We start from the raw sequence: 19,174 nt of genomic DNA on the forward strand, positions 1-19,174 counted from the left end.
GGGTGTTGAGAGACTACAAAATCTCATTTACCTATACATTGATTTTTTTGAGCCCTAAAGTATACTCATACATTGATTTTTTAACATATGTCAAGTTAGGCTTGACTCGACCCAAATGACCATTCATAATATTGTATCTAATGAAAGTGATAGACTTGGGGAGACTAAAATGTCTCATTTTCTTCTAAATTGATTTTTGTGCCCTCTCATTTATTCATATATCGATTTTTGAGCTCGGGCCAATTTAGACTTTACTTAGCTCAATTCACTATCTATAATAGTATAATTGATGAGAATAATTGATTTGGAATATTGAGAAACTAAAAAGTCTCATTTACCCCTATGTTGATGTTTGAGCCTCTCATTTAATTTTATATCGATTTTTTGAGCAAAAGTTAAATTCGGCTTGAATTAACCCAAATTACTGTCCATAACAAGAGCGATCGGGTGCCAATCTACATTGATTTTGAGCTTGAGCCTAATTGGGCTTCATTAGCCCAAATCATCAGCCGAAACATTATAACATATGAGAATGATCGACTTGAGATGTCGAGATATTAAAAAGTCTCATTTACTCTTATACTAATTTTTGAACCACTTTCACTATATCCATTTTTGAACTCGAGTAGAGGGATAAAAAGTCTCTCTTACCCTTATATTGGTTCTAGTTGTTGGATCGTTATTAATATTTAATAAATAAGAATAACCGGGGAATATATACTTGTAATGCATTAGCGTCCACGTGTAAGGTTAAGATGGAAGCCACTCATCGCGATCGCCAAATCGGCGCTTAAAGAACTACAAAAATTTCCTTCTATGTTCATTGTGTTTCCCAGTTTGCTCCCATCAAGACACTGCCGAGCCAAATTTGGGAAAAGTTAGTGCCACGTGGAGCAGCAACGTTAAGGGCCAGTATGGTCATTTCGCATCCCGAAACCCGAAACACTCCCCCTACCTAGCCCTCCACGGTGAGGGTAAAATCGAAGTCGAAGCACCCGCTCGGTGCATGCAGTCTCTCTCTCTCTCTCTCTCCCCCGAGCGTTTCTCTCTCCCCTCTTCTACAGTCCGAGCGTCGCGAAGACGGAGATTCCTCTTTGCGTCGCTCTCTCTGTCTCTGTCTCTGTCTCTGTCTCTCTCTCTCTCTCACCGCACACTCTCTCGCGCCTTCGTTCTGCGTAATCACGGTTTCCGAGTCTCTTTCACTCGCATTTGGCCGTCCGGAGTTGGGATGAACTAGGGTTTTCGTTCCGGAATGGTTCGGGGTTTCTCTCTCTGGCCTGCTGCTGCTTGCGTACTCACATTCATGCTATATATACACGCGTTAGTGTAGAAGTCTGGTATTAGGGTGTTTTGACCGGGGTGCTGTTTGTTGCTTTCTAATTTGGCACTGGTTTCGGATTTTTTCCCTTTTTTGGGCCGGGGAGTAGGTTGATTTCTCGTTTAGGGTTTTGTGGTGCTGTTAATGTGTTTATTTTTCTGATGGTTTTGTTCGTGTATTTGCTTACTGGGTTTGAGCTAAATTTGACAATGCTTTATCTTGTCATGTTTTGGTCATGATTGGTGTTTGTTTAGTGAGAATATCTTACAGCGACGTTTTATTTGTAATTGAACTCTCCACTTGTATTGCTTGCTTTGGTTTTATTTGGGAAAATGGACACCAAAAGATAACTCATCGGATTATTTCGTTTTCCTCGAGTTTTTTGAACTATCAGGGGAGGGAGGAATCTGTTTGGTACTCATGCAGTTTGTAGTAGAGCTAAGTTTTGAAGACATCTGATATAACTTCGGGTTGTGCTACTGATGTAATTCTATGAACGATCACTGTCTAGCTTCAACGTTGTCTCCCTTATTTTTCTGTGTTAATGCTTTCTTTCTTGATTAATGATCAAAACTTCATTTCATACCGGCTTCAACCACTCTTACTGAAACTTCCCCCTATTTTTGTCCATGTAGCTTTGTTGTTTCTCATCGGTGTCAGGGGTGTGCTTTGGGCCTTCGTTTATGGTGCTTTTCCAAGAAAAGTTGTGAAAGATATGGAAGAGAGCCCCTCAACAACAGTTTGGGATGGGAGAATAACAGGGATTAAATTTGGTTTGGCATCCTCTGAGGAGATTGTAAGCGCAGACTCACATTTAGCATTCTTACTGAACTTTTTTAATTATCACCTGCCATTGTAGTTGTTCCGCTTGTTTTTCATTGAGGAAACAAAGTTTTACTGACTTGGTTTCTGAAACTGAAGCTATTAAGAAGAATCTAGTTCAAATAACATTTCAGTGCTTCTCTCTCATTACAAATATTTCCAACTAGCATTTTAATCATGTATTATATCATCACAAACCTTAGAATCACGACCAAAGTTCTTATATTTTTAATTTTTCTGTGAGTTGCATCGTTTTATATAAACCCCATAAAGTTGCTTCCAGTATAGAAGGGAGAAGGGCATCTTAACATTTGGCCTGCTAAGTTAAGTAGGACTTTGACTTGGCTCGCTATTTTGATTGTTTACATTTGTAATTGTTTTTTTGTTTTCTCTCAGTGCATATCTTCCAATAGCGACTTTCCTATAACTCATGCTAGTCAGCTTGCGAATCCTTTCCTTGGTTTGCCACTTGACTCGGGAAAATGTGAATCATGTGGTGCAGTGGAACCTGGAAACTGTGAAGGTAATAGGGTTTCATACTGTTTTTCCCTTAACCTTTTGATCATACCATGGATTTGAAATAAACATGTTTTAAGCTCTTGGTTGTAATTACTATGCATGTACATAAGTTTTGATAAGCACCCATTCTTTCTTCCTTTATTTTTATATTTTTGCCTTTCAGGTCATTTTGGGTATATAGAGTTACCAATTCCCATTTATCACCCTTCACATTTGAGCGAGCTGAAGAGGTTACTGAGTTTACTGTGCTTGAAATGTTTGAAGCTAAAAAGTGGAAAGGTACATGTTATTTTGTCTTACTTTTAGCTTGTTGTTAGCTTTGGCTTAAGGGATTGAAATTTGGCATGTTATGTGATGACATTTTGTTGCTTAGGAATTTGGAGTTTGTTTTGGATCCTAATTTACCTATCTCGTAATCCTGCACTATGCCTTTCCCACTTTGTTGACTGTATGATTAATTACATGTTCTTGTTGACATTTCGTTTTGCTAAGGCTGTCTTTCTTCTTGTTGTATACCTTTCTTGTTTAAAGAAAAAGAAAAATAAACAAATACAATAAATGATAGGTACTATCCCTGCCATAGGTGATGAAGCTTGTGTTAATAGTTAAAAGGTAATTGATTTGGTAAGTATTAATTTGTTGCTTAGGAAGCTTAGGAACTTGGAGTTTGTTTTTGGATCCTAATTTACCTTTCTTGTAATCCTGCTCTATGCCTTTTGAACTTTGTTTATTTTCTTGATTAATTATATGTTCTTGTTAACATTTAATTTTGCTAAGGCAGTCTTTTGTCTTGTTGCATTCCTTTGCTGTTTACAGAAAAAGAAAATTTGAATAAATACAATAAATGGTAGATACTGTCCATATTCTGTACCCTTGTTGATAGAGTCTGAGTTAATGGTTAAAAGGTAGTTGATTTGGTAATTATTAACAGAATCATGGATATTGCACACTGTCATCACATGTTTCTTATTGTGGTTGTTTGGCATTTCAAATATAAAATATAGTGTCCACCACAAGAATGGGCCCCATAATAATTGTGTAAAATCAGAATAATTAATTTCTTAGTAGAAATTCTTTTTTTGCTTGACCACTTCTTTTTATTTTTAAAATTTTTCTTGATTAGTCTGTGTGGTAGAATTTGTTGATTTAAGCCATTATTGTATTTTTTGGGAAAGTTTCTTGATTTAAGCCTGTTTGACTCTAGTTTGCTTGTTCCTTTTTTAGTTCCATGCTCAGTCTGGTTTTGGTAATAAGAGTGGGATTCATTGTATTAGTTGTCTATATCTGTTCATGGTGTAATTGAAGGCAACCCTTATTATTGATCTTCACTTTGAGATTTTGAGTTTGCTCTTCTTTTCCCCCTCTTGGTTCTGCATCAGCTATAAAGGCATGAGAATTTGAGTTCATTTGTTTTCAGAAAATGTTTTTCATTTTCATATCTCCAGCTTTTGAAGAACATGTTGAAAATGGTTGGTTTCTAACATGCAAAAAATTTAGAAAACCAAACAGCATTTTCAAAAGACATATCTTTCTGTTGTGATTGTGTATGCAATCTCACTTCTTGTAGTAGTTCTATGCTAGACCCAATGTGAAGTGGTGCTTGGACTATGTGTATATTTGGCTGGGGTTAGGTTCACAGTTATGGTTTATTTGGAACTCCTTAGTCCTAACAGGCTCAGGAGTTAGATCATATCTTAGCAAAGAGTTACAGTAGTCATCTCTCTTTCATCCCTTTTACTTAGCCAACAAAATAAAAGAGCTTGAAAATATAGCTAGGATATAAATTAAATTATAAATTCACAACTTGTTGAAATGTAATATAAAAGAACTTAAGAACTCATAATAGCTCCAATTTTTATTATGAAATTTGTCTTCACATTTTTTTTTATCATTATAATTGGTATTATAACATCAAATTCTGATAGCAATATTGTTATACTATATAATTTAATGTAATTTTATTGTCATCAATTAAATAATATTGTTATAAATGTAATATCATGTTCTTAATTAAATTATTGTAATGTTTTAGTACTAACAATTATATTGTTACTGTTATAAGATTAATATCAGGCTATCAGTACAATATTAATTTAATTATATTACTAGTATTATAAATTTAATGTAATAATTTAATATTATTATGTATAAATTAAGTTGATAATGTCATAAGCAGTGTTCTAAAAGGCGCTAGTCGGGCAGCAGACTGGCGCCTAGCGCCTAGGAAGGGCCTAGGCGCTGCCTAGATTTTTTTTTTTATTAATACATTAACAAATATTAAAATAAATGATGTAACAACACTTGTTGCTTGTAAATATTTGAAATATTAACAAAGGCAGCAACAAGGAGACGACTGGGGTGCGAGCAAATATTAAATTGACGAGGCTCGGTGCTGCAGCAAGGAGCAACAACCTGCTGCTTGATGCTTGCTGCAGTAGCAAGCACGCAAGCTTGCGTTGCTGCTTGCTGCTGGAGGTGGAGGAAGATGGATACATACTAGAGGAAGACAAGATCGGTGACGAGAGAGGATGACCAACAGATGAGATCGGTGGCGACGAGAGAGAACAGCCAAGAGTTGAGATCGGCGGCGGCGGTGAGAGAGAGAGTGAGAGAAACGACCCAAGACAAACAACCAGAGAATGGGTAAAGGGAAATAGAGAAGGGAAAGGGGAAATAAAGAAGGGAAAGGCCATGCAGGCGCATGGCCTAGGTGGCGACCCAGGCGGCTAGGCACTGCCTAGGCGCCGTTGTGGCCCGATTAATCGGGCCCAGCACCTAGAGGTGCCGAGCAGCCCTTAATCGGGGCAGCCAGTGGCCGCCGAACGCCTAGGCCGCATTTTCGAACATTGGTCATAAGATTATTATTATTGCTATAATGTTCATGATATTACTAATGTTATATTTACAGGAAAAAAAGATATTACTAATGTTATAATCTTAATGATAATTACTAGTGATATTACTAATAAATTTTTATTCTTTTCTGTTATTTTAGAAATTTTAGAATATTATAACATGTTAGTAAAATTCTGAACATAATAGTAGTGATTTTTAGTAACATCATATTAAGATATTAATAATATTACGATATTAGAAATATAATGAATATTATATCAAATTAACATATGAATATAATAGTTTTGACATTATTGATACAATAATGTTTGTGATAATATTTACAATTTTATTTATATTTATAAAGAATATTAATATTAATGTAATTGTGTTCATTAGAAGACTATTAGAATTTAATATTAAAATCATTAACATATTAAAAGTATTTATTAATATGACAATATTTTCAGGCAAAATTTTAGTAATATATTTACCATAATGACATGATTTATAATACTATTGACAAGTAATATCATAAAAAAATACTATTGATAATAAATTTTACTATTCATATTTTTACTAGTGTTTTGATATTAATATATAAAGAATTAATATTGATTTCGGTTGGATAGCTCCCCCCCCTCTTTTTTTTTTGGCTGGAGGGAATAGAGATTCTCCAACAGTCAATAATAATTTTGGAAATGCATTCAAAATTTAAAAGTGCAGAAAACTAAGTTCTAATCTAAAAAATTGGTACACGTCCAGAAAAGATATAGAATTTGGGAATTTCTGTAGCTTGTGTTAGAGAAGGAGATGGAGATGATCAGTGGAAAATTTTGTATGGAAACATGCTTTCCAAATCTCTAAATAAGGAAAATTTGGAAAAATCAGTTTCAGAGCTTTTCAAGTTCACTGCAATTTGAAGAGTTGCATTTTCCAAATCTCCATTTTCTGTTTTGAAAATTTTTGAATTTGTAAAACTTTTCTAATTTTCCATTTTGTTTGGAGCAACTTTCTGGAGTACTGGGAATGCTTTCCACAGCTAAACAATCCCTAAATAATTCTCTTTACTCTGTGAATTGTATTTTGTATTGTCCACTTTTGTGATATATTTGGATCTCTTCCTTGCTTTTCTGATTGTGAAAGAATGTTGCAGACAATCACTTTATGTTACTTGGTGGATGTGAATGGCTTGGTTATTTTTTTGTTACTTTGTCATGATATAATAGGTTTTTGATTATTTGGTTGACTAACTTATTGACATTTATTGTGGTCATACATGTGGTCTCTCTCTCTCTCTCTATATATATATATATATATATTATGTTTTAGCCTGTTGCCTCCTTGCTACATGGATTTGTTTATTGGGATTTTATGTGTTCCAGTTTCAGGTCAAAGACATTGGCTTTCTTGAAAGAGCTTTGTCCTCATGTTGCGAGGTGAGTATTTGATTGTTAATGTTATCTTTGGGTTGTGTATGTTTGTTCTCTTCCAGATGAGTATTATTGTATGCTGAGTGTCATTTTTTGGTACCATATTTTCATTTATATGCCTATAGATCCAAGATTAATTCTTCCAGATGAACTTGCTTGCCATATCTCTATCTATCCTTTTCTCATTTCTATCTTTTTCTCTTAGAAATGATGATGTACATTCAAGCATATTATTGTCAGGACCCTAGGTTTTGAATCTAGGATTTCTAGTTGACAGTCATGAAAGAAGAAAGAAAGATAGGGAGAAATGAGAAGATTTAGGGAGAAAACAAAGAGAATAATAGAGGGAAACAGAGAATAGAGAGAAATGAGAAAATTTAGGGAGAAAGTAGGGAAGAGAACAGAGAATATGTAGGGAGTGTTAAACCGAGAACTATAATCTCTCAAGAATCACTCAAAAACTCACCAAATTCAAACAGCATTCAAAAACAGAAAGTAAGCAATAAAGATGGAATCGAAAAGTAAAGAAAATCAAACCAGATTGCAGCACACACAATATACCCTGGTTCATGCCATTTACATGGCACTACATCCAGCAATCCAAGAAGCAATCAATCCACTAGAACCGTATGAGAAACCAGTACAAGAAATACCCCTCTTTCACCTCACCTTGCCTCTCGAATACAATACTCTAACCGAAGACAACAAGAACTATAAACTCACAGCTCTCTTTCTCGCCTCTCACTGAATTCGAACACAAGGAATGAAAGATACAATTGATTGAATGAATGAGACTGACCTCCGCACCCTTCTATTTATAGACTAGAGAGGCAGAACTACCTAAGGATATATAACTAACTTACAAAAGTCAAAACTACCCTTAGACATAACAATTAGTTACATTTAAATCCTAATAACTAACTGCCGCCATGACATCTTTATTTCTTTCTGATTTCTCTCATCTTTCCAGCATCCTATTACTTTGGGCAAAACAGTACAGGGAGAATGAGAGAAACTTCCAATAATTTCTTGATTCTTGATAATCTCAGTACTAGGGTATAGCTTTATATATAAAGCTATTCAGCAGTTTTACAGAGCGGTGACCGCTACTCTACTATTTCTCCACTACTTCATAACTGTAAATAATACTCCACTACAATTAACTGCTCTTAATTCCTAACTGTAAGAAATGACTGCATTCAAGGGCTTGGACGTCTGCCTACATCCAGGTCGTGACATAATCATGAATGCATAAATGTATCCAGTTACAAGAATGCAGAGCAGATACATTACTGGAAAAAATTAAACACATCATGGGAGAAATTTCTTAAAGAAATGGAAATTTGAATGGAATAAGATGAGGTCAGACATTTACTGAAAAATTTCTAGCATCAATACCTTTTCTAGGGAAGAAACCCTCTCGTTTTCCTCCCCAACTCCCAAGAAAATGATTGCATCCATGTAATCATGCTTAGATGTTATTGCCTTGATATGTTGAGCTGTTCTAGGATTTTTGTTATTAATCACGCTCAGGTGTTATTGCCTTGATTTTTTACTTGTTTCCTTGAAATGATTAAGGCTTAATATGGAGGTTGCCTACCTTTTTGTTTATCAAGGATGTACACTAGTTTTTCTTATAAATGATATCAAAGCCATAGGCGTTAAAGCCTCAAGGCACACTAAGGCGCAAGAGTGCTTGGATTCTAGGTGTAAGGCGCAATCCCCTTGGACGTGAGGCTCACATTTATTAAAAATCTGTATAAAAATACCTATAGATCATTATTTTCAATATATACCAACAAAGAGGTAAGTGCAAACTTATAAAATCATAAATAACAAATAACCAATACTATATTACTATAGTAACAACTAATATCATTTCAAGCGCTATAATGACAATATTATTTTAAAAAGGATACTGATTTTGAGTTCGAATTTGGTGGGCTGACTGCAGGTGGGGTGGGTGTGTTCAGAAACCTGTGTCCCCCCCACCAAAACAAAACAAAACAAAAATGACTTAGCCGAACCGTCCTCCAGAAAAAGTAGTCTAAAACATGAAGATAAAACATTATTTTAAATTCAAGTTTCAACACAAATGACAAATTCATATAATAACAAGCAAGTAAATGACATATAATCTGCAAACACAACAAAATCACAAGTAATGTTTGAATCATCCCAACTTAGCAAAATATTGACATGAAGCATTGTTTCCAATGTTTAAAAGTTAAAATTGCACTTATTCTCAATCCTCATAACAAACTGCGTGATTGCAATTTCATATTTAAAACTTGGATGTATTGATCATAAATGATAGGGAAAATTAGGTTAGGTACCCTGAAGGTTTAACATAGATGCAGATGGTACCCTTGACATTTGAGAAACTAAGTGAATACTCTTACTGTGCAAATTATGTTGCGATTAAGCCCCTGCTGTTAATTAACCCCATGTGAATTTTTGAAATCACCAGAATGCCCTTCATTCAAAACTCTCTCTCTCTCTCTCTGTTCTCTCCAATTCGGAAATTGGCTATGGCTGTAGTCAACATTTATCAGCGACAAGGCTTCCGGCTGAGGAAGAGGTGGTTGACAGCACCCCCCCCCCCCACCCACCACCACCAAAAAACACACACACAAACCCTTTGCAGATTGGGTTGTAGAGCAGACCGTTGCTGATAATGTCACCTTGCCCCTAAATCTGTAAGCCCAATGATTCGATGGATTATGTTGTTGCTAGGTTGTCTGCAAACCCAACAGGATTTGGTCTGGGCAATCTGATAAATATTTGGTGTGTTGGAATAGAATAGAATCTGCATGCCAGATATTTGCATATCTGTGCCAATGAAACTGTTCACGGTGTCATGTTCAGAAACCATGTGAAAATCTCTCTCAAATTGGGCTATTCGATCTCGATTATTGTAGACAATTTTGTTGCTCACTCTCTGGAATTGCTCACATGACTATAATTTGTGATTAGAGAAGCACAATGTCACAGCTGGTCCGTGACAGTGGTCGGCCTTCTAATTCTGATTGAATTAGAAGGCTTAAGAACAGAACAAGAACAGAGGGATAGAAGGAGACGAAGACGTTAGAGAGAGAGAGAGAGAGCAGAGAGAGAGTTTGTGAAAGAGAGAGATTCTGAATTCAATTCATTGATACCTCTCCAAGATAGCCTTAGAGAGAATATATACTCAGCTGTGGGAGGATGGGTCCGCTGTAGCAGATCCTACTCCCTCATTCGGTTGCAACCAACCTTTTTGTCTTTTCCTAGCCACTACACGTAGGATCTAGAGGCTAACTAATTCCCAACAGAAAATGACAGCAAGAAAGCTAACAATTACAGCAGAAAAAGAAATAACCAAAAGTTAAAGCAATAGGAAATTAAAGATAGGTAAATGGGATTCCCCTCGTGACACACAAGTGGCTATGGAATTCAATTATGTGCTGTGATTTCCTTTTGATTGTGTAATCACCGCCATCATTGACTCTCTCTCTCTCTCTCAGTTGGGTTTGCTGAGATTGAACCCAGCAATGGCAGAGTTGCTGAACTCTGCCAAGCCATTGCATTACACTGATCTCCTTGAGATTTAGTGAACACGCAATACTCATGTATTTTTTAAAATTACAAAGACCTCTCTTGCTCTTAACAACTGTGTAAGTTGACCAATTTGCCCTTGATTTTTATATACGCTCTCCCCTCTTATCTTTTTACATAGATATATTTTAATAATAAAAATGCATTTTAATTACAAAATATAACAAATAAACTAAAAATATATTTTTAAAATTCAGAGATAAAATAAAAAATATATATAACTATTGTTTAATTACAGAAAATATTTTTTGTATTATGTATACAAAAATGTTTTCTATTATATAAATAAAAAAATATATAAATATATAAAGTAAATATATGTCTATATTGTCAGACCAATATATATATATATATATATATATGAAAGATATTTTATATACAATGAAGAAATTTTAAAAACCTAAATTTACATAGATATAAATATAAATGACCCCATCTTCTGCAATGGATAAACTCTATTGTATTACTCCCATCTACTGCCATGGTGCAGCAAATGGATGTGGTTGGTGGTATTCCCCGTCTGAGCCGCCATATGCTGTGATGGAGTTGTCTCTATCGCTGCAGGTGGGTAGCGAGCAGGAAAGAGAGGGATGTAGAGAGTGGGAGAAAGAGAAAGAAGAAGAGAGAACTTGATTACGTCGGCCGGCTGTTTCTTCCCCTTTGAAAGAAGAAGGGAGGAAGAGAGTTAGGGAAGAAAGAGATGAGGCATTTTATTGATTTAAAAAAAAAAATTAATAGCGGTAGGGGCAAAACATTACTTGTTTTCAGAAATACAAGAGCTTATGTAATTTCTCTAAAGCTCAAGGGAGATTGATGTAATTATCCCTTTTTAATTTTAGTTCATTTTAAACTAAGTATATTTCTATAAACAAAAAAGAAATTAAAATATTTGTTTTCTTAGTTTAAAATTGGATTTCCATTATATTTGGATTATATTTTTCCGAATAGAATTTGTATATATTTAGTTGAGAGAGAGAGAGAGAGAGAGAGAGAGAGAGAGAGAGAGACCCAGGGTAAAAATGTCAATTGGTTTTGGCTTTTTAACAATTGTAGCTATTTGGCCTATCTATGGGGGAGGCAGTCTGGACTGCATGATTGACTATTGTATAAATGAACTTCAGAAATCTTGTCCTGATAAATAATGAATTAGCCCACAATTGGATCATGGTCCTGGCTCTAGAGTGAATATCTTTGTCCCATGATCACCAATCTAATTTATGTTGTGCTTGAAATGTAATAGAATATCTCAAAGATTTTACCTTTTTGATCCTGAAGTCAGTGGCACCATTAGAAGCAAGATAAAGTAGTCCACTGTGGTTCCATTCTTAACATGCCTCTATTTAATTTCATTTTGTTTTCTAGGAGGCTTCTCAAATTTCTGTTGACGAGGTTACAACAACAGATGGCGCAGGCTACATAGAGTTAAAACTGCCATCTAAGTCAAACATCCGAGAAGGATACTGGAATTTTTTAGACAGATATGGTTACAGATATGGTGAAGGCAAAAGGCGACCTTTGCTTCCTTCTGAGGTTTGGTTTGTCTGTACTGTTATGTCAATTAACCTTGAATGCTAATTGGCTACTGATGTATTTTGTGTTTCATATAATTCCTCACTGCTGATAATTGATTGATTGCTTTATTTCTTGTGGCTGTTTAGTTGTCTTTTTCTTTGAATTTTTGTAATCCATGTAGTCTCTTCTTTAAACTTTATCCATGTGGTCTTATTATGAGATTTGGTCCCAGCTAGGTGCTCCTTTGTCTCATATCCTTATCATATTGATGGCTGTTGCCTTATGACATTAATTATAACAGCCTAGGCAACCACCTTCAAGACCTGGTGCTTAGCAGTCGGTGAGTGACCTTGGCGAATCCCACATCAGCTGGCCAGGAGGGGGATGCTGGGCTTATATATGCTGGCTAGGCAGCAACTTTCTGGAAGGTGGTTGCCTAGGCTGTTATAGTTGGTATCAGAGCTGACTCACTGGTCTGGCGGTGGTGGTTGCCTAGGGGGATGGTGGGGTGTGATACTGTAGCGTGCCGAATTTCACACCGGTCTGCCAAAGGGGAGATCCTGGGTATATTAGTCTGGGCTAGGCAACAACCTTTTGAAGGTGGTTGCCTTAGCTGTGACGTTAATAAATTATGGGTTGGGTAGAGGTTTCTGGCAGCTGAGAATTTTGGTCTCTGCAATGTGATTGTATCAATATTGTGCTATTTACCCTATCCATTCTAAATGCTCTGTTAGTGGTAAACATCTAGGTCCTACTGCCTCTTTTTGTAATGAGCCACTCTCCCAACAACAATCTTTGATTGTGTTGATAACCCAATATCCAGCTAATTGGCACTATGAAGGCAACTATCAAGCCACATTCAAATCTCATTGCCTTCAAGAATATGTACAAGCATAAAATGGCTACTCTTTTGAGGCTCTCTTTCTGTATGTACGCGTACTTGCACACACAAGTAATAATCTGCTTTACTTATTTAATATTCCCTGTTTACCCTTCTCTGTTTGTGATATTTCCTTGAGCTTACTTGATCAGATCCCCACAAGTAGTAATCTGCTTTACTTATTTTGAGTCAGAGAAGCAATTAAATGTGGATTTGGGTGTGCACTGCTTTATGCATGTCTCATTTCAGGGCTTTTGACCTTCATGTCCACTACCCTTCCACAAGGTATAACAATGGTAGTAGAGAGAAGGCACTGCAAACTACTCTCTCTGTATGCTTGTATGTGCAGTATAAGCTATTGTATAATATGTTGGCCAACTGAGGGAGCGTTGAGGTCATCATTATTTGCAACTTTTTGTTTCATGGTTACTTTTTGTTTATATTGGTTTTCTTAATTAAGTAGAATAACACACATACAAATTTTACATTATCTTTTTTATCTCGTTTTTATTCGAACACTAAGAAAAAACATATGAAAGCAACTCATAAACAAAAACATACATAGTCTTAATCTCAGTGGGTGGGGTTCATAATTGACTACATGGATTATAGCTTGCTTGTCATCTCTATCTGTGACCATGCCTGCTGTAATGAAAAGTAGTTGATAATGACAATAATATTCTTGTCCTTTTGTTTTGAATTAGTTTTTCTTTTGTGTATTCTGAACTATCATTTTAACTTTTTAATAGAATCTATTTATTGATAATCAATTTTACAAGTGCAATGCTTTAGATGTATTTTCTTTTATTCTGGTAAGCAGTATTGTCGTCCTGGGGGTTTTCTGCTTGAGTCATTTTTCACTTTGTTTTTGGTTAGTTTAATCTTCATATTAATTTAAATATATGTAAGGTACTTACTAGTAACCGCATACCACTAGGAATTGACATACTATAAATTCTTTGGGTAATATATTATACAAAATATTTTGATCAAGTTGGCTTTATAAATTTCTTTTGACTAATTTGAAAACAAAAAATCCATTGTTGTGGCTTATTGGACAGAAAATCAATTTTCATGATATTATTGAACAGAAATTTTGTAAGAATATATTTTTCAGACTATTTCTTGGTGATGATCTTGTTTTGTTGGATTGATAATTTGATGACCACTTCATTTTCCTGGAATGTGGAGAAAGTTGCATTCATTTGCTTGGTGGTGAAGATTAATATTTATAATGATGGGCAGTATTTCCGAGAGCTTACTGGAATTCCAAAGTCTAGGAGGCATTTGACCTTCTTTATCATGACAATTCTGTCAAATCAATTATATATTTTGCACACAAAAACATTTTTAATGTTTATACTTGTTTTAAAACATTCCAAAGTTTTAAAAATGTCACAAAAACTTTTTTAATTTTTAATTTGGAATGCATTTGTTATAATCTTCTGGGAAATATTTGTAATTGGGTAAGATGATAAATCAACAGTGAAGAAACACAACATATTTGAATCTCCACAACTAGTTTCTTTGACATTTTAATATTTTGACTTCATCTACTTGATCCACCAGGGAACCTGTGATTATATTTGCTAATGTAAATTTTAATTTCTTTTATAAGTTAGAAAACAAAATAAGAGTTAGTCTCTGAGAAATAAAAATTAGGGTGTTCATAAATTTGGATTCACCAAGATTTTTAGAGGTTTGGAGAATTTGGGATATTATACTATATTCAGGGACTTAATAAGTTGAAGTTTCCTATTTTTCTTTTGTGCACTAATAGATGATGAAATTGAGGGTCCATATCATCCATACAAATTAATTATTTATGAATTTATCAATATAATTATTAGGTGTTGCTTTTTCATCATTGTTATGATTTGGGCATTGTGGCTGAAACGTGCTACTCAAATGCTAGGACTAGTAATTTATTTACGTGCTTGTCTGTTATGACATATTTTATTAATTGAATAAATATTTAAATATATTTATGTCACTTCTAGTTAAAAATGGAAATTCACCCTAATGGAAGCTCCTCCAAGCATAAGGTGGATGTTCTTTATTATCAAGTAGTACGTGGTGGATGGTTGAGATTGTCAATTGATTGGAACTATAATGGATGGTGATTACACAGGTAGTGAACCCCTTTAGTTTTTTCCTTTATTACACAATAGGCAACTCATATTAAATAGGACCTCGTTTTTTACTACTTCAGTTGTGCTTCACAACTCTATGAGAGGATGGACCCTTCATTGCTTTATGATCTTGTTTTTCTCAACTTGGGTAAAGGAAATGGGGCGTCCAATATTTGTAGTTTGACATTTAAGGAAGACCGTTTTGCAATTGAAGTCTACTGCATAATCCTTGCTGAAATCAAACTCTATTAGCAAGAAATCTACTATTTCACCTTTCGAATACAATCTTCCAGCAGGAAATAGTAAGTGCAATAAGAATTTCTGTAATTTTGGAATGCTTCTGTTTCTTTTGACATATGGATCTGATAAATCCTATTGCATCATTCTATGCCCAAGGTCTATGTAATATTTTACTCAATGCAAATTGAAATTATGTAGTGTTGTCCTCCTTTGAAGCTTTCTGGTGCCCTGGCAATAATTTGCTTGACATAGATTGTACTCAGTAGTGGCATGCCAATTATGTGAAACTATATTTTATGATATGCATATATGTATATATATATTCTGTAATCTTGTGTTCAAGTATCATTCTCAGAAGATGACATGTTTGTGTATTCAGTCGCTATGTTATATTTGTAGGATTTTGAAGTGGACCTTATCATGGTACTGTTTTCAACAGTTCTTGTTTATTTAAGTTGCTTGGTAGCGCATGGAGTTATTCTTGTGTTATCATGTTTGCTTTAAATTTAATTTTCTATTTCTATGTTCCGTAACATGCAGGTGAATGCAATTCTAAAAAAAATACCTGCGGAGACCAAGAAAAAGCTTGCTGTGAAAGGATACTTCCCTCAAGATGGGTATATCATCCAATATTTGCCAGTCCCGCCAAACTGTTTGTCTGTTCCAGACATATCTGATGGAATTACTGTCATGTCCTCAGTTACGTGCTCTTGCTAATCTGCTTCCCTGGTTGAACTTCTGCTTTTATAAGACCATTGAAATAATTGCTGTCTTCTTGTTTCTTTCCAGGATCTCTCTATTACGATGCTGAAGAAAGTACTGAAGCAAGTTGAGATTATCAAAAGTTCAAGATCTGGGACCCCAAATTTTGAATCTCATGAAGTTGAAGCAAATGATTTGCAAGCAACAGTTGCACAGTATCTTCGAGTTAGAGGTGCTGCCAAGGTATTTTAGTCATTGATGTGGTGTTCCTTTTTGATAGGAACAGTCAAATAAGTGTGCATAATTTGATGAGGCTGTGGTCTCTTGCTTTGTTCCCCAAGGATCCTTCCTGAAAAAGGAATAAAACAAACAGTTGCACAAAAACATGCCACCAAAATGTATAGAAAAATTTAAAAGTTTATGCTATGAGATGAGCAGTCTAGATCTCTCCTTATCAAATTACTACATTAGATGTGGTCCAATGCATTTTATGATCAATGATTTGGATGATTGCCAACTTAGTTTACATTGGTTTACTGTTTTGTCTAGAAAATTATTGCTTAACCATTGAGGTTAAATGCATTTTCAATTTACCTTTATCATATTATAATATTATTGAAGCTTTATAATTCAATGTTTATGAATTAATGATGTTTTATTGTCTTCCTGCAAACATGTGCTTTACCAGGCATCTCGTGATGTTGAAACAAGATTTGGGATTAGAAAAGAGCTGAATGATTCTTCTACTAAAGCATGGCTTGAGAAGATGAAGACCTTATTTATCCGAAAGGGTTCAGGATTCTCTTCACGGAGTGTTATTACTGGTGATGCGTATAAAGGTGTCCAGGAAATTGGACTACCTTTTGAAATTGCTCAAAGGATTACATTCGAGGAGAGAGTTACTCAGTATAATATGCAGTATCTGCAGAAGCTGGTCGATGAAAAACTCTGTTTAACCTATAGGGATGGTTCATCAACTTATTCTCTACGGGAAGGTTCAAAGGGACATACCTTTTTAAGACCTGGTCAAGTGGTACATCGACGGGTAATGGATGGGGATATAGTTTTCATAAATAGACCACCAACCACTCACAAACATTCCCTCCAAGCTTTGTCAGTATATGTTCACGATGATCATACGGTCAAGATCAACCCGCTTATTTGCGGGCCACTTAGTGCTGATTTTGATGGGGACTGTGTTCATTTATTTTATCCCCAATCTCTTGCTGCTAAAGCAGAGGTTTTGGAACTCTTCTCTGTTGACAAACAGTTGCAGAGTTCTCATAGTGGGAACCTTAACTTGCAATTGACCACTGATTCGTTATTATCTCTAAAAATTATGTTTAAGAATTACTTCTTCTCTAGAGCAGTGGCCCAACAGTTAGTGATGTTCGTTTCAAATTCTTTGCCATTGCCGGCAGTGGTGAAGGCTCAAAGATCAGGCCCTCAGTGGACTGCTTTACAAGTATTACAGACTGCTCTTCCGCGGTGCTTTGACTTTTGGAAGGAGACAAGTCTCATTCGACAAAGTGAAATACTGAGTATAGATTTTAGCAGAGACCTTTTACAAGGAATGACTAATGATATTATTACCTCTATTTTCTGTGACAAGGACCCAGGGGAAGTTTTAAAGTTCTTTAACTTTTTACAGCCCTTGCTCATGGAACATTTGTTTTCAAATGGGTATAGTGTGAGCCTAGAAGATTTTTCCATACCCACAGAGGTAGTGAAAGATATTAAAAAATGCATTCAGGATGTTTCACCATTGTTGCGTCATTTGCGGTCAGCTTATAACGAGTTGGTAGAGTTGCAATTGGAGAATCAGTTGCGACTTTTGAGAGTTCCTGTTGCAAATTTTGTTCTGAAGTCCTCAGCAATAGGTAATGTAATAGATTCTAAAAGTGATTCAGCCATTAATAAAGTTGTCCAACAAATTGGGTTCTTGGGGTTGCAACTTTCAGACAAGGGGAAATTTTACTCCAAGAGTTTGGTAGGTGACATGGCTTATCTTTTTGAGAAGAAGTATCCTCTGTGTGGTACCCATCCATCTGAGGAGTTTGGCCTGGTGACGAGTTGCCTTTTTCATGGCTTGGATCCATATCAGGAGATGGTTCATTCTATTTCTGCCAGGGAAGTGATTGTCCGTTCGTCTAGAGGATTGACAGAACCGGGGACTCTATTCAAGAATTTAATGGCCATACTTCGGGATGTTGTCATCTGTTATGATGGGACAGTGAGGAATCTCTGTAGCAATTCAATAATTCAATTTGAGTATGGTTATAAGCCTGGGACAAAGAGATTATTTGTTGCTGGTGAACCTGTTGGTGTGTTGGCTGCAACTGCCATGTCAAATCCAGCATATAAAGCAGTCCTTGACTCTTCCCCGAGCAGTAATTCCTCATGGGAGATGATGAAGGTAGTTATTTTAATTATATCAACCTTGTTTTTCTTCTTTCTTCTGATGGTCCCATTTTGGTCAATTTATTTTATTTTATTGTTTGTTCAGGAGATACTTCTTTGCTCAGTAAATTTCAAGAATGATCTCTCAGACCGACGGGTAATAATATATTTGAATGATTGTGATTGTGGGAGAAAGTATTGCCGAGAAAATGCTGCGTATCTGGTTAAGAATCAGTTGAAAAAAGTCAGACTAAAGGATATTGCTGCTGAATTCTTGATTGAGTATGTTGTATCTTTTCCATTTCACGCATTTGTTGTTATTTATATGTTGAGCCCTCGTTTCCTACTCTTTTATCTTTCTTATTTATGGTGTCAGTCATTTATATGATCTTGAGATAAAACTGTGGTGATGGATAGAAAGGTAAAAACTAAAAAGGTCTGGTTAAGAATCAGTTGAAAAAAGTCCCAACTATGGTGATGGCTAGAACGTTATATGATCTTCTTGTTATTGATATCTTGCTATAGTAACTAAAATGATTACCATTGATCTTTAATTTTCAGTGAAACATTAGGACGATGGACGGCCTAGAAACATGTAAACTTCTGGTGTAAAGAATTAAGAAGATGGAGATTGCTGGGGTCTATAATTCATGGAGCTGACTCACTTTCTGGGTTGAGGCTTGTGATTGTTATAGTAGTAGTAGTAGTTAGGCAAAAGTTCCAATAGGATCCATGTCAAATGATGCTAATTTTGTAGCAAAGTTAAGGTCTTTGCTGACTTCCATCA

The 19,174-nt window shown here is 35.4% G+C and overlaps 1 protein-coding gene across 5 annotated transcripts in view; it reads left to right on the forward strand.

Moving 5' to 3' along the window:
- Positions 1 to 985: 985 nt before the first annotated feature.
- The window catches only part of LOC127799500 (DNA-directed RNA polymerase V subunit 1), a 45,108-nt gene continuing 26,919 nt past the window's right edge, over positions 986 to 19,174 (forward strand). The window contains exons 1-11 of one of the 5 annotated variants that reach the window (XM_052333592.1): positions 986 to 1,255; positions 1,713 to 1,802; positions 1,954 to 2,114; positions 2,537 to 2,663; positions 2,823 to 2,938; positions 6,880 to 6,933; positions 11,884 to 12,051; positions 15,826 to 15,984; positions 16,075 to 16,230; positions 16,676 to 18,403; positions 18,494 to 18,669. In XM_052333592.1, coding sequence (XP_052189552.1) covers positions 2,034 to 2,114; positions 2,537 to 2,663; positions 2,823 to 2,938; positions 6,880 to 6,933; positions 11,884 to 12,051; positions 15,826 to 15,984; positions 16,075 to 16,230; positions 16,676 to 18,403; positions 18,494 to 18,669 — 2,765 coding nt within the window. In that variant the 5' untranslated portion in view covers positions 986 to 1,255; positions 1,713 to 1,802; positions 1,954 to 2,033. Of the gene's footprint in view, positions 1,321 to 1,712; positions 1,803 to 1,953; positions 2,115 to 2,536; positions 2,664 to 2,822; positions 2,939 to 6,879; positions 6,934 to 11,883; positions 12,052 to 15,825; positions 15,985 to 16,074; positions 16,231 to 16,675; positions 18,404 to 18,493; positions 18,670 to 19,174 lie in introns of all 5 variants that reach the window. The other 4 variants (XM_052333609.1, XM_052333600.1, XM_052333585.1 and 1 more) reach the window with 4 other exon arrangements.

This window comes from Diospyros lotus, chromosome 1 (genome assembly GCF_014633365.1).
Source record: "Diospyros lotus cultivar Yz01 chromosome 1, ASM1463336v1, whole genome shotgun sequence".
NCBI classification, from domain to species: Eukaryota; Viridiplantae; Streptophyta; class Magnoliopsida; order Ericales; family Ebenaceae; genus Diospyros; species Diospyros lotus.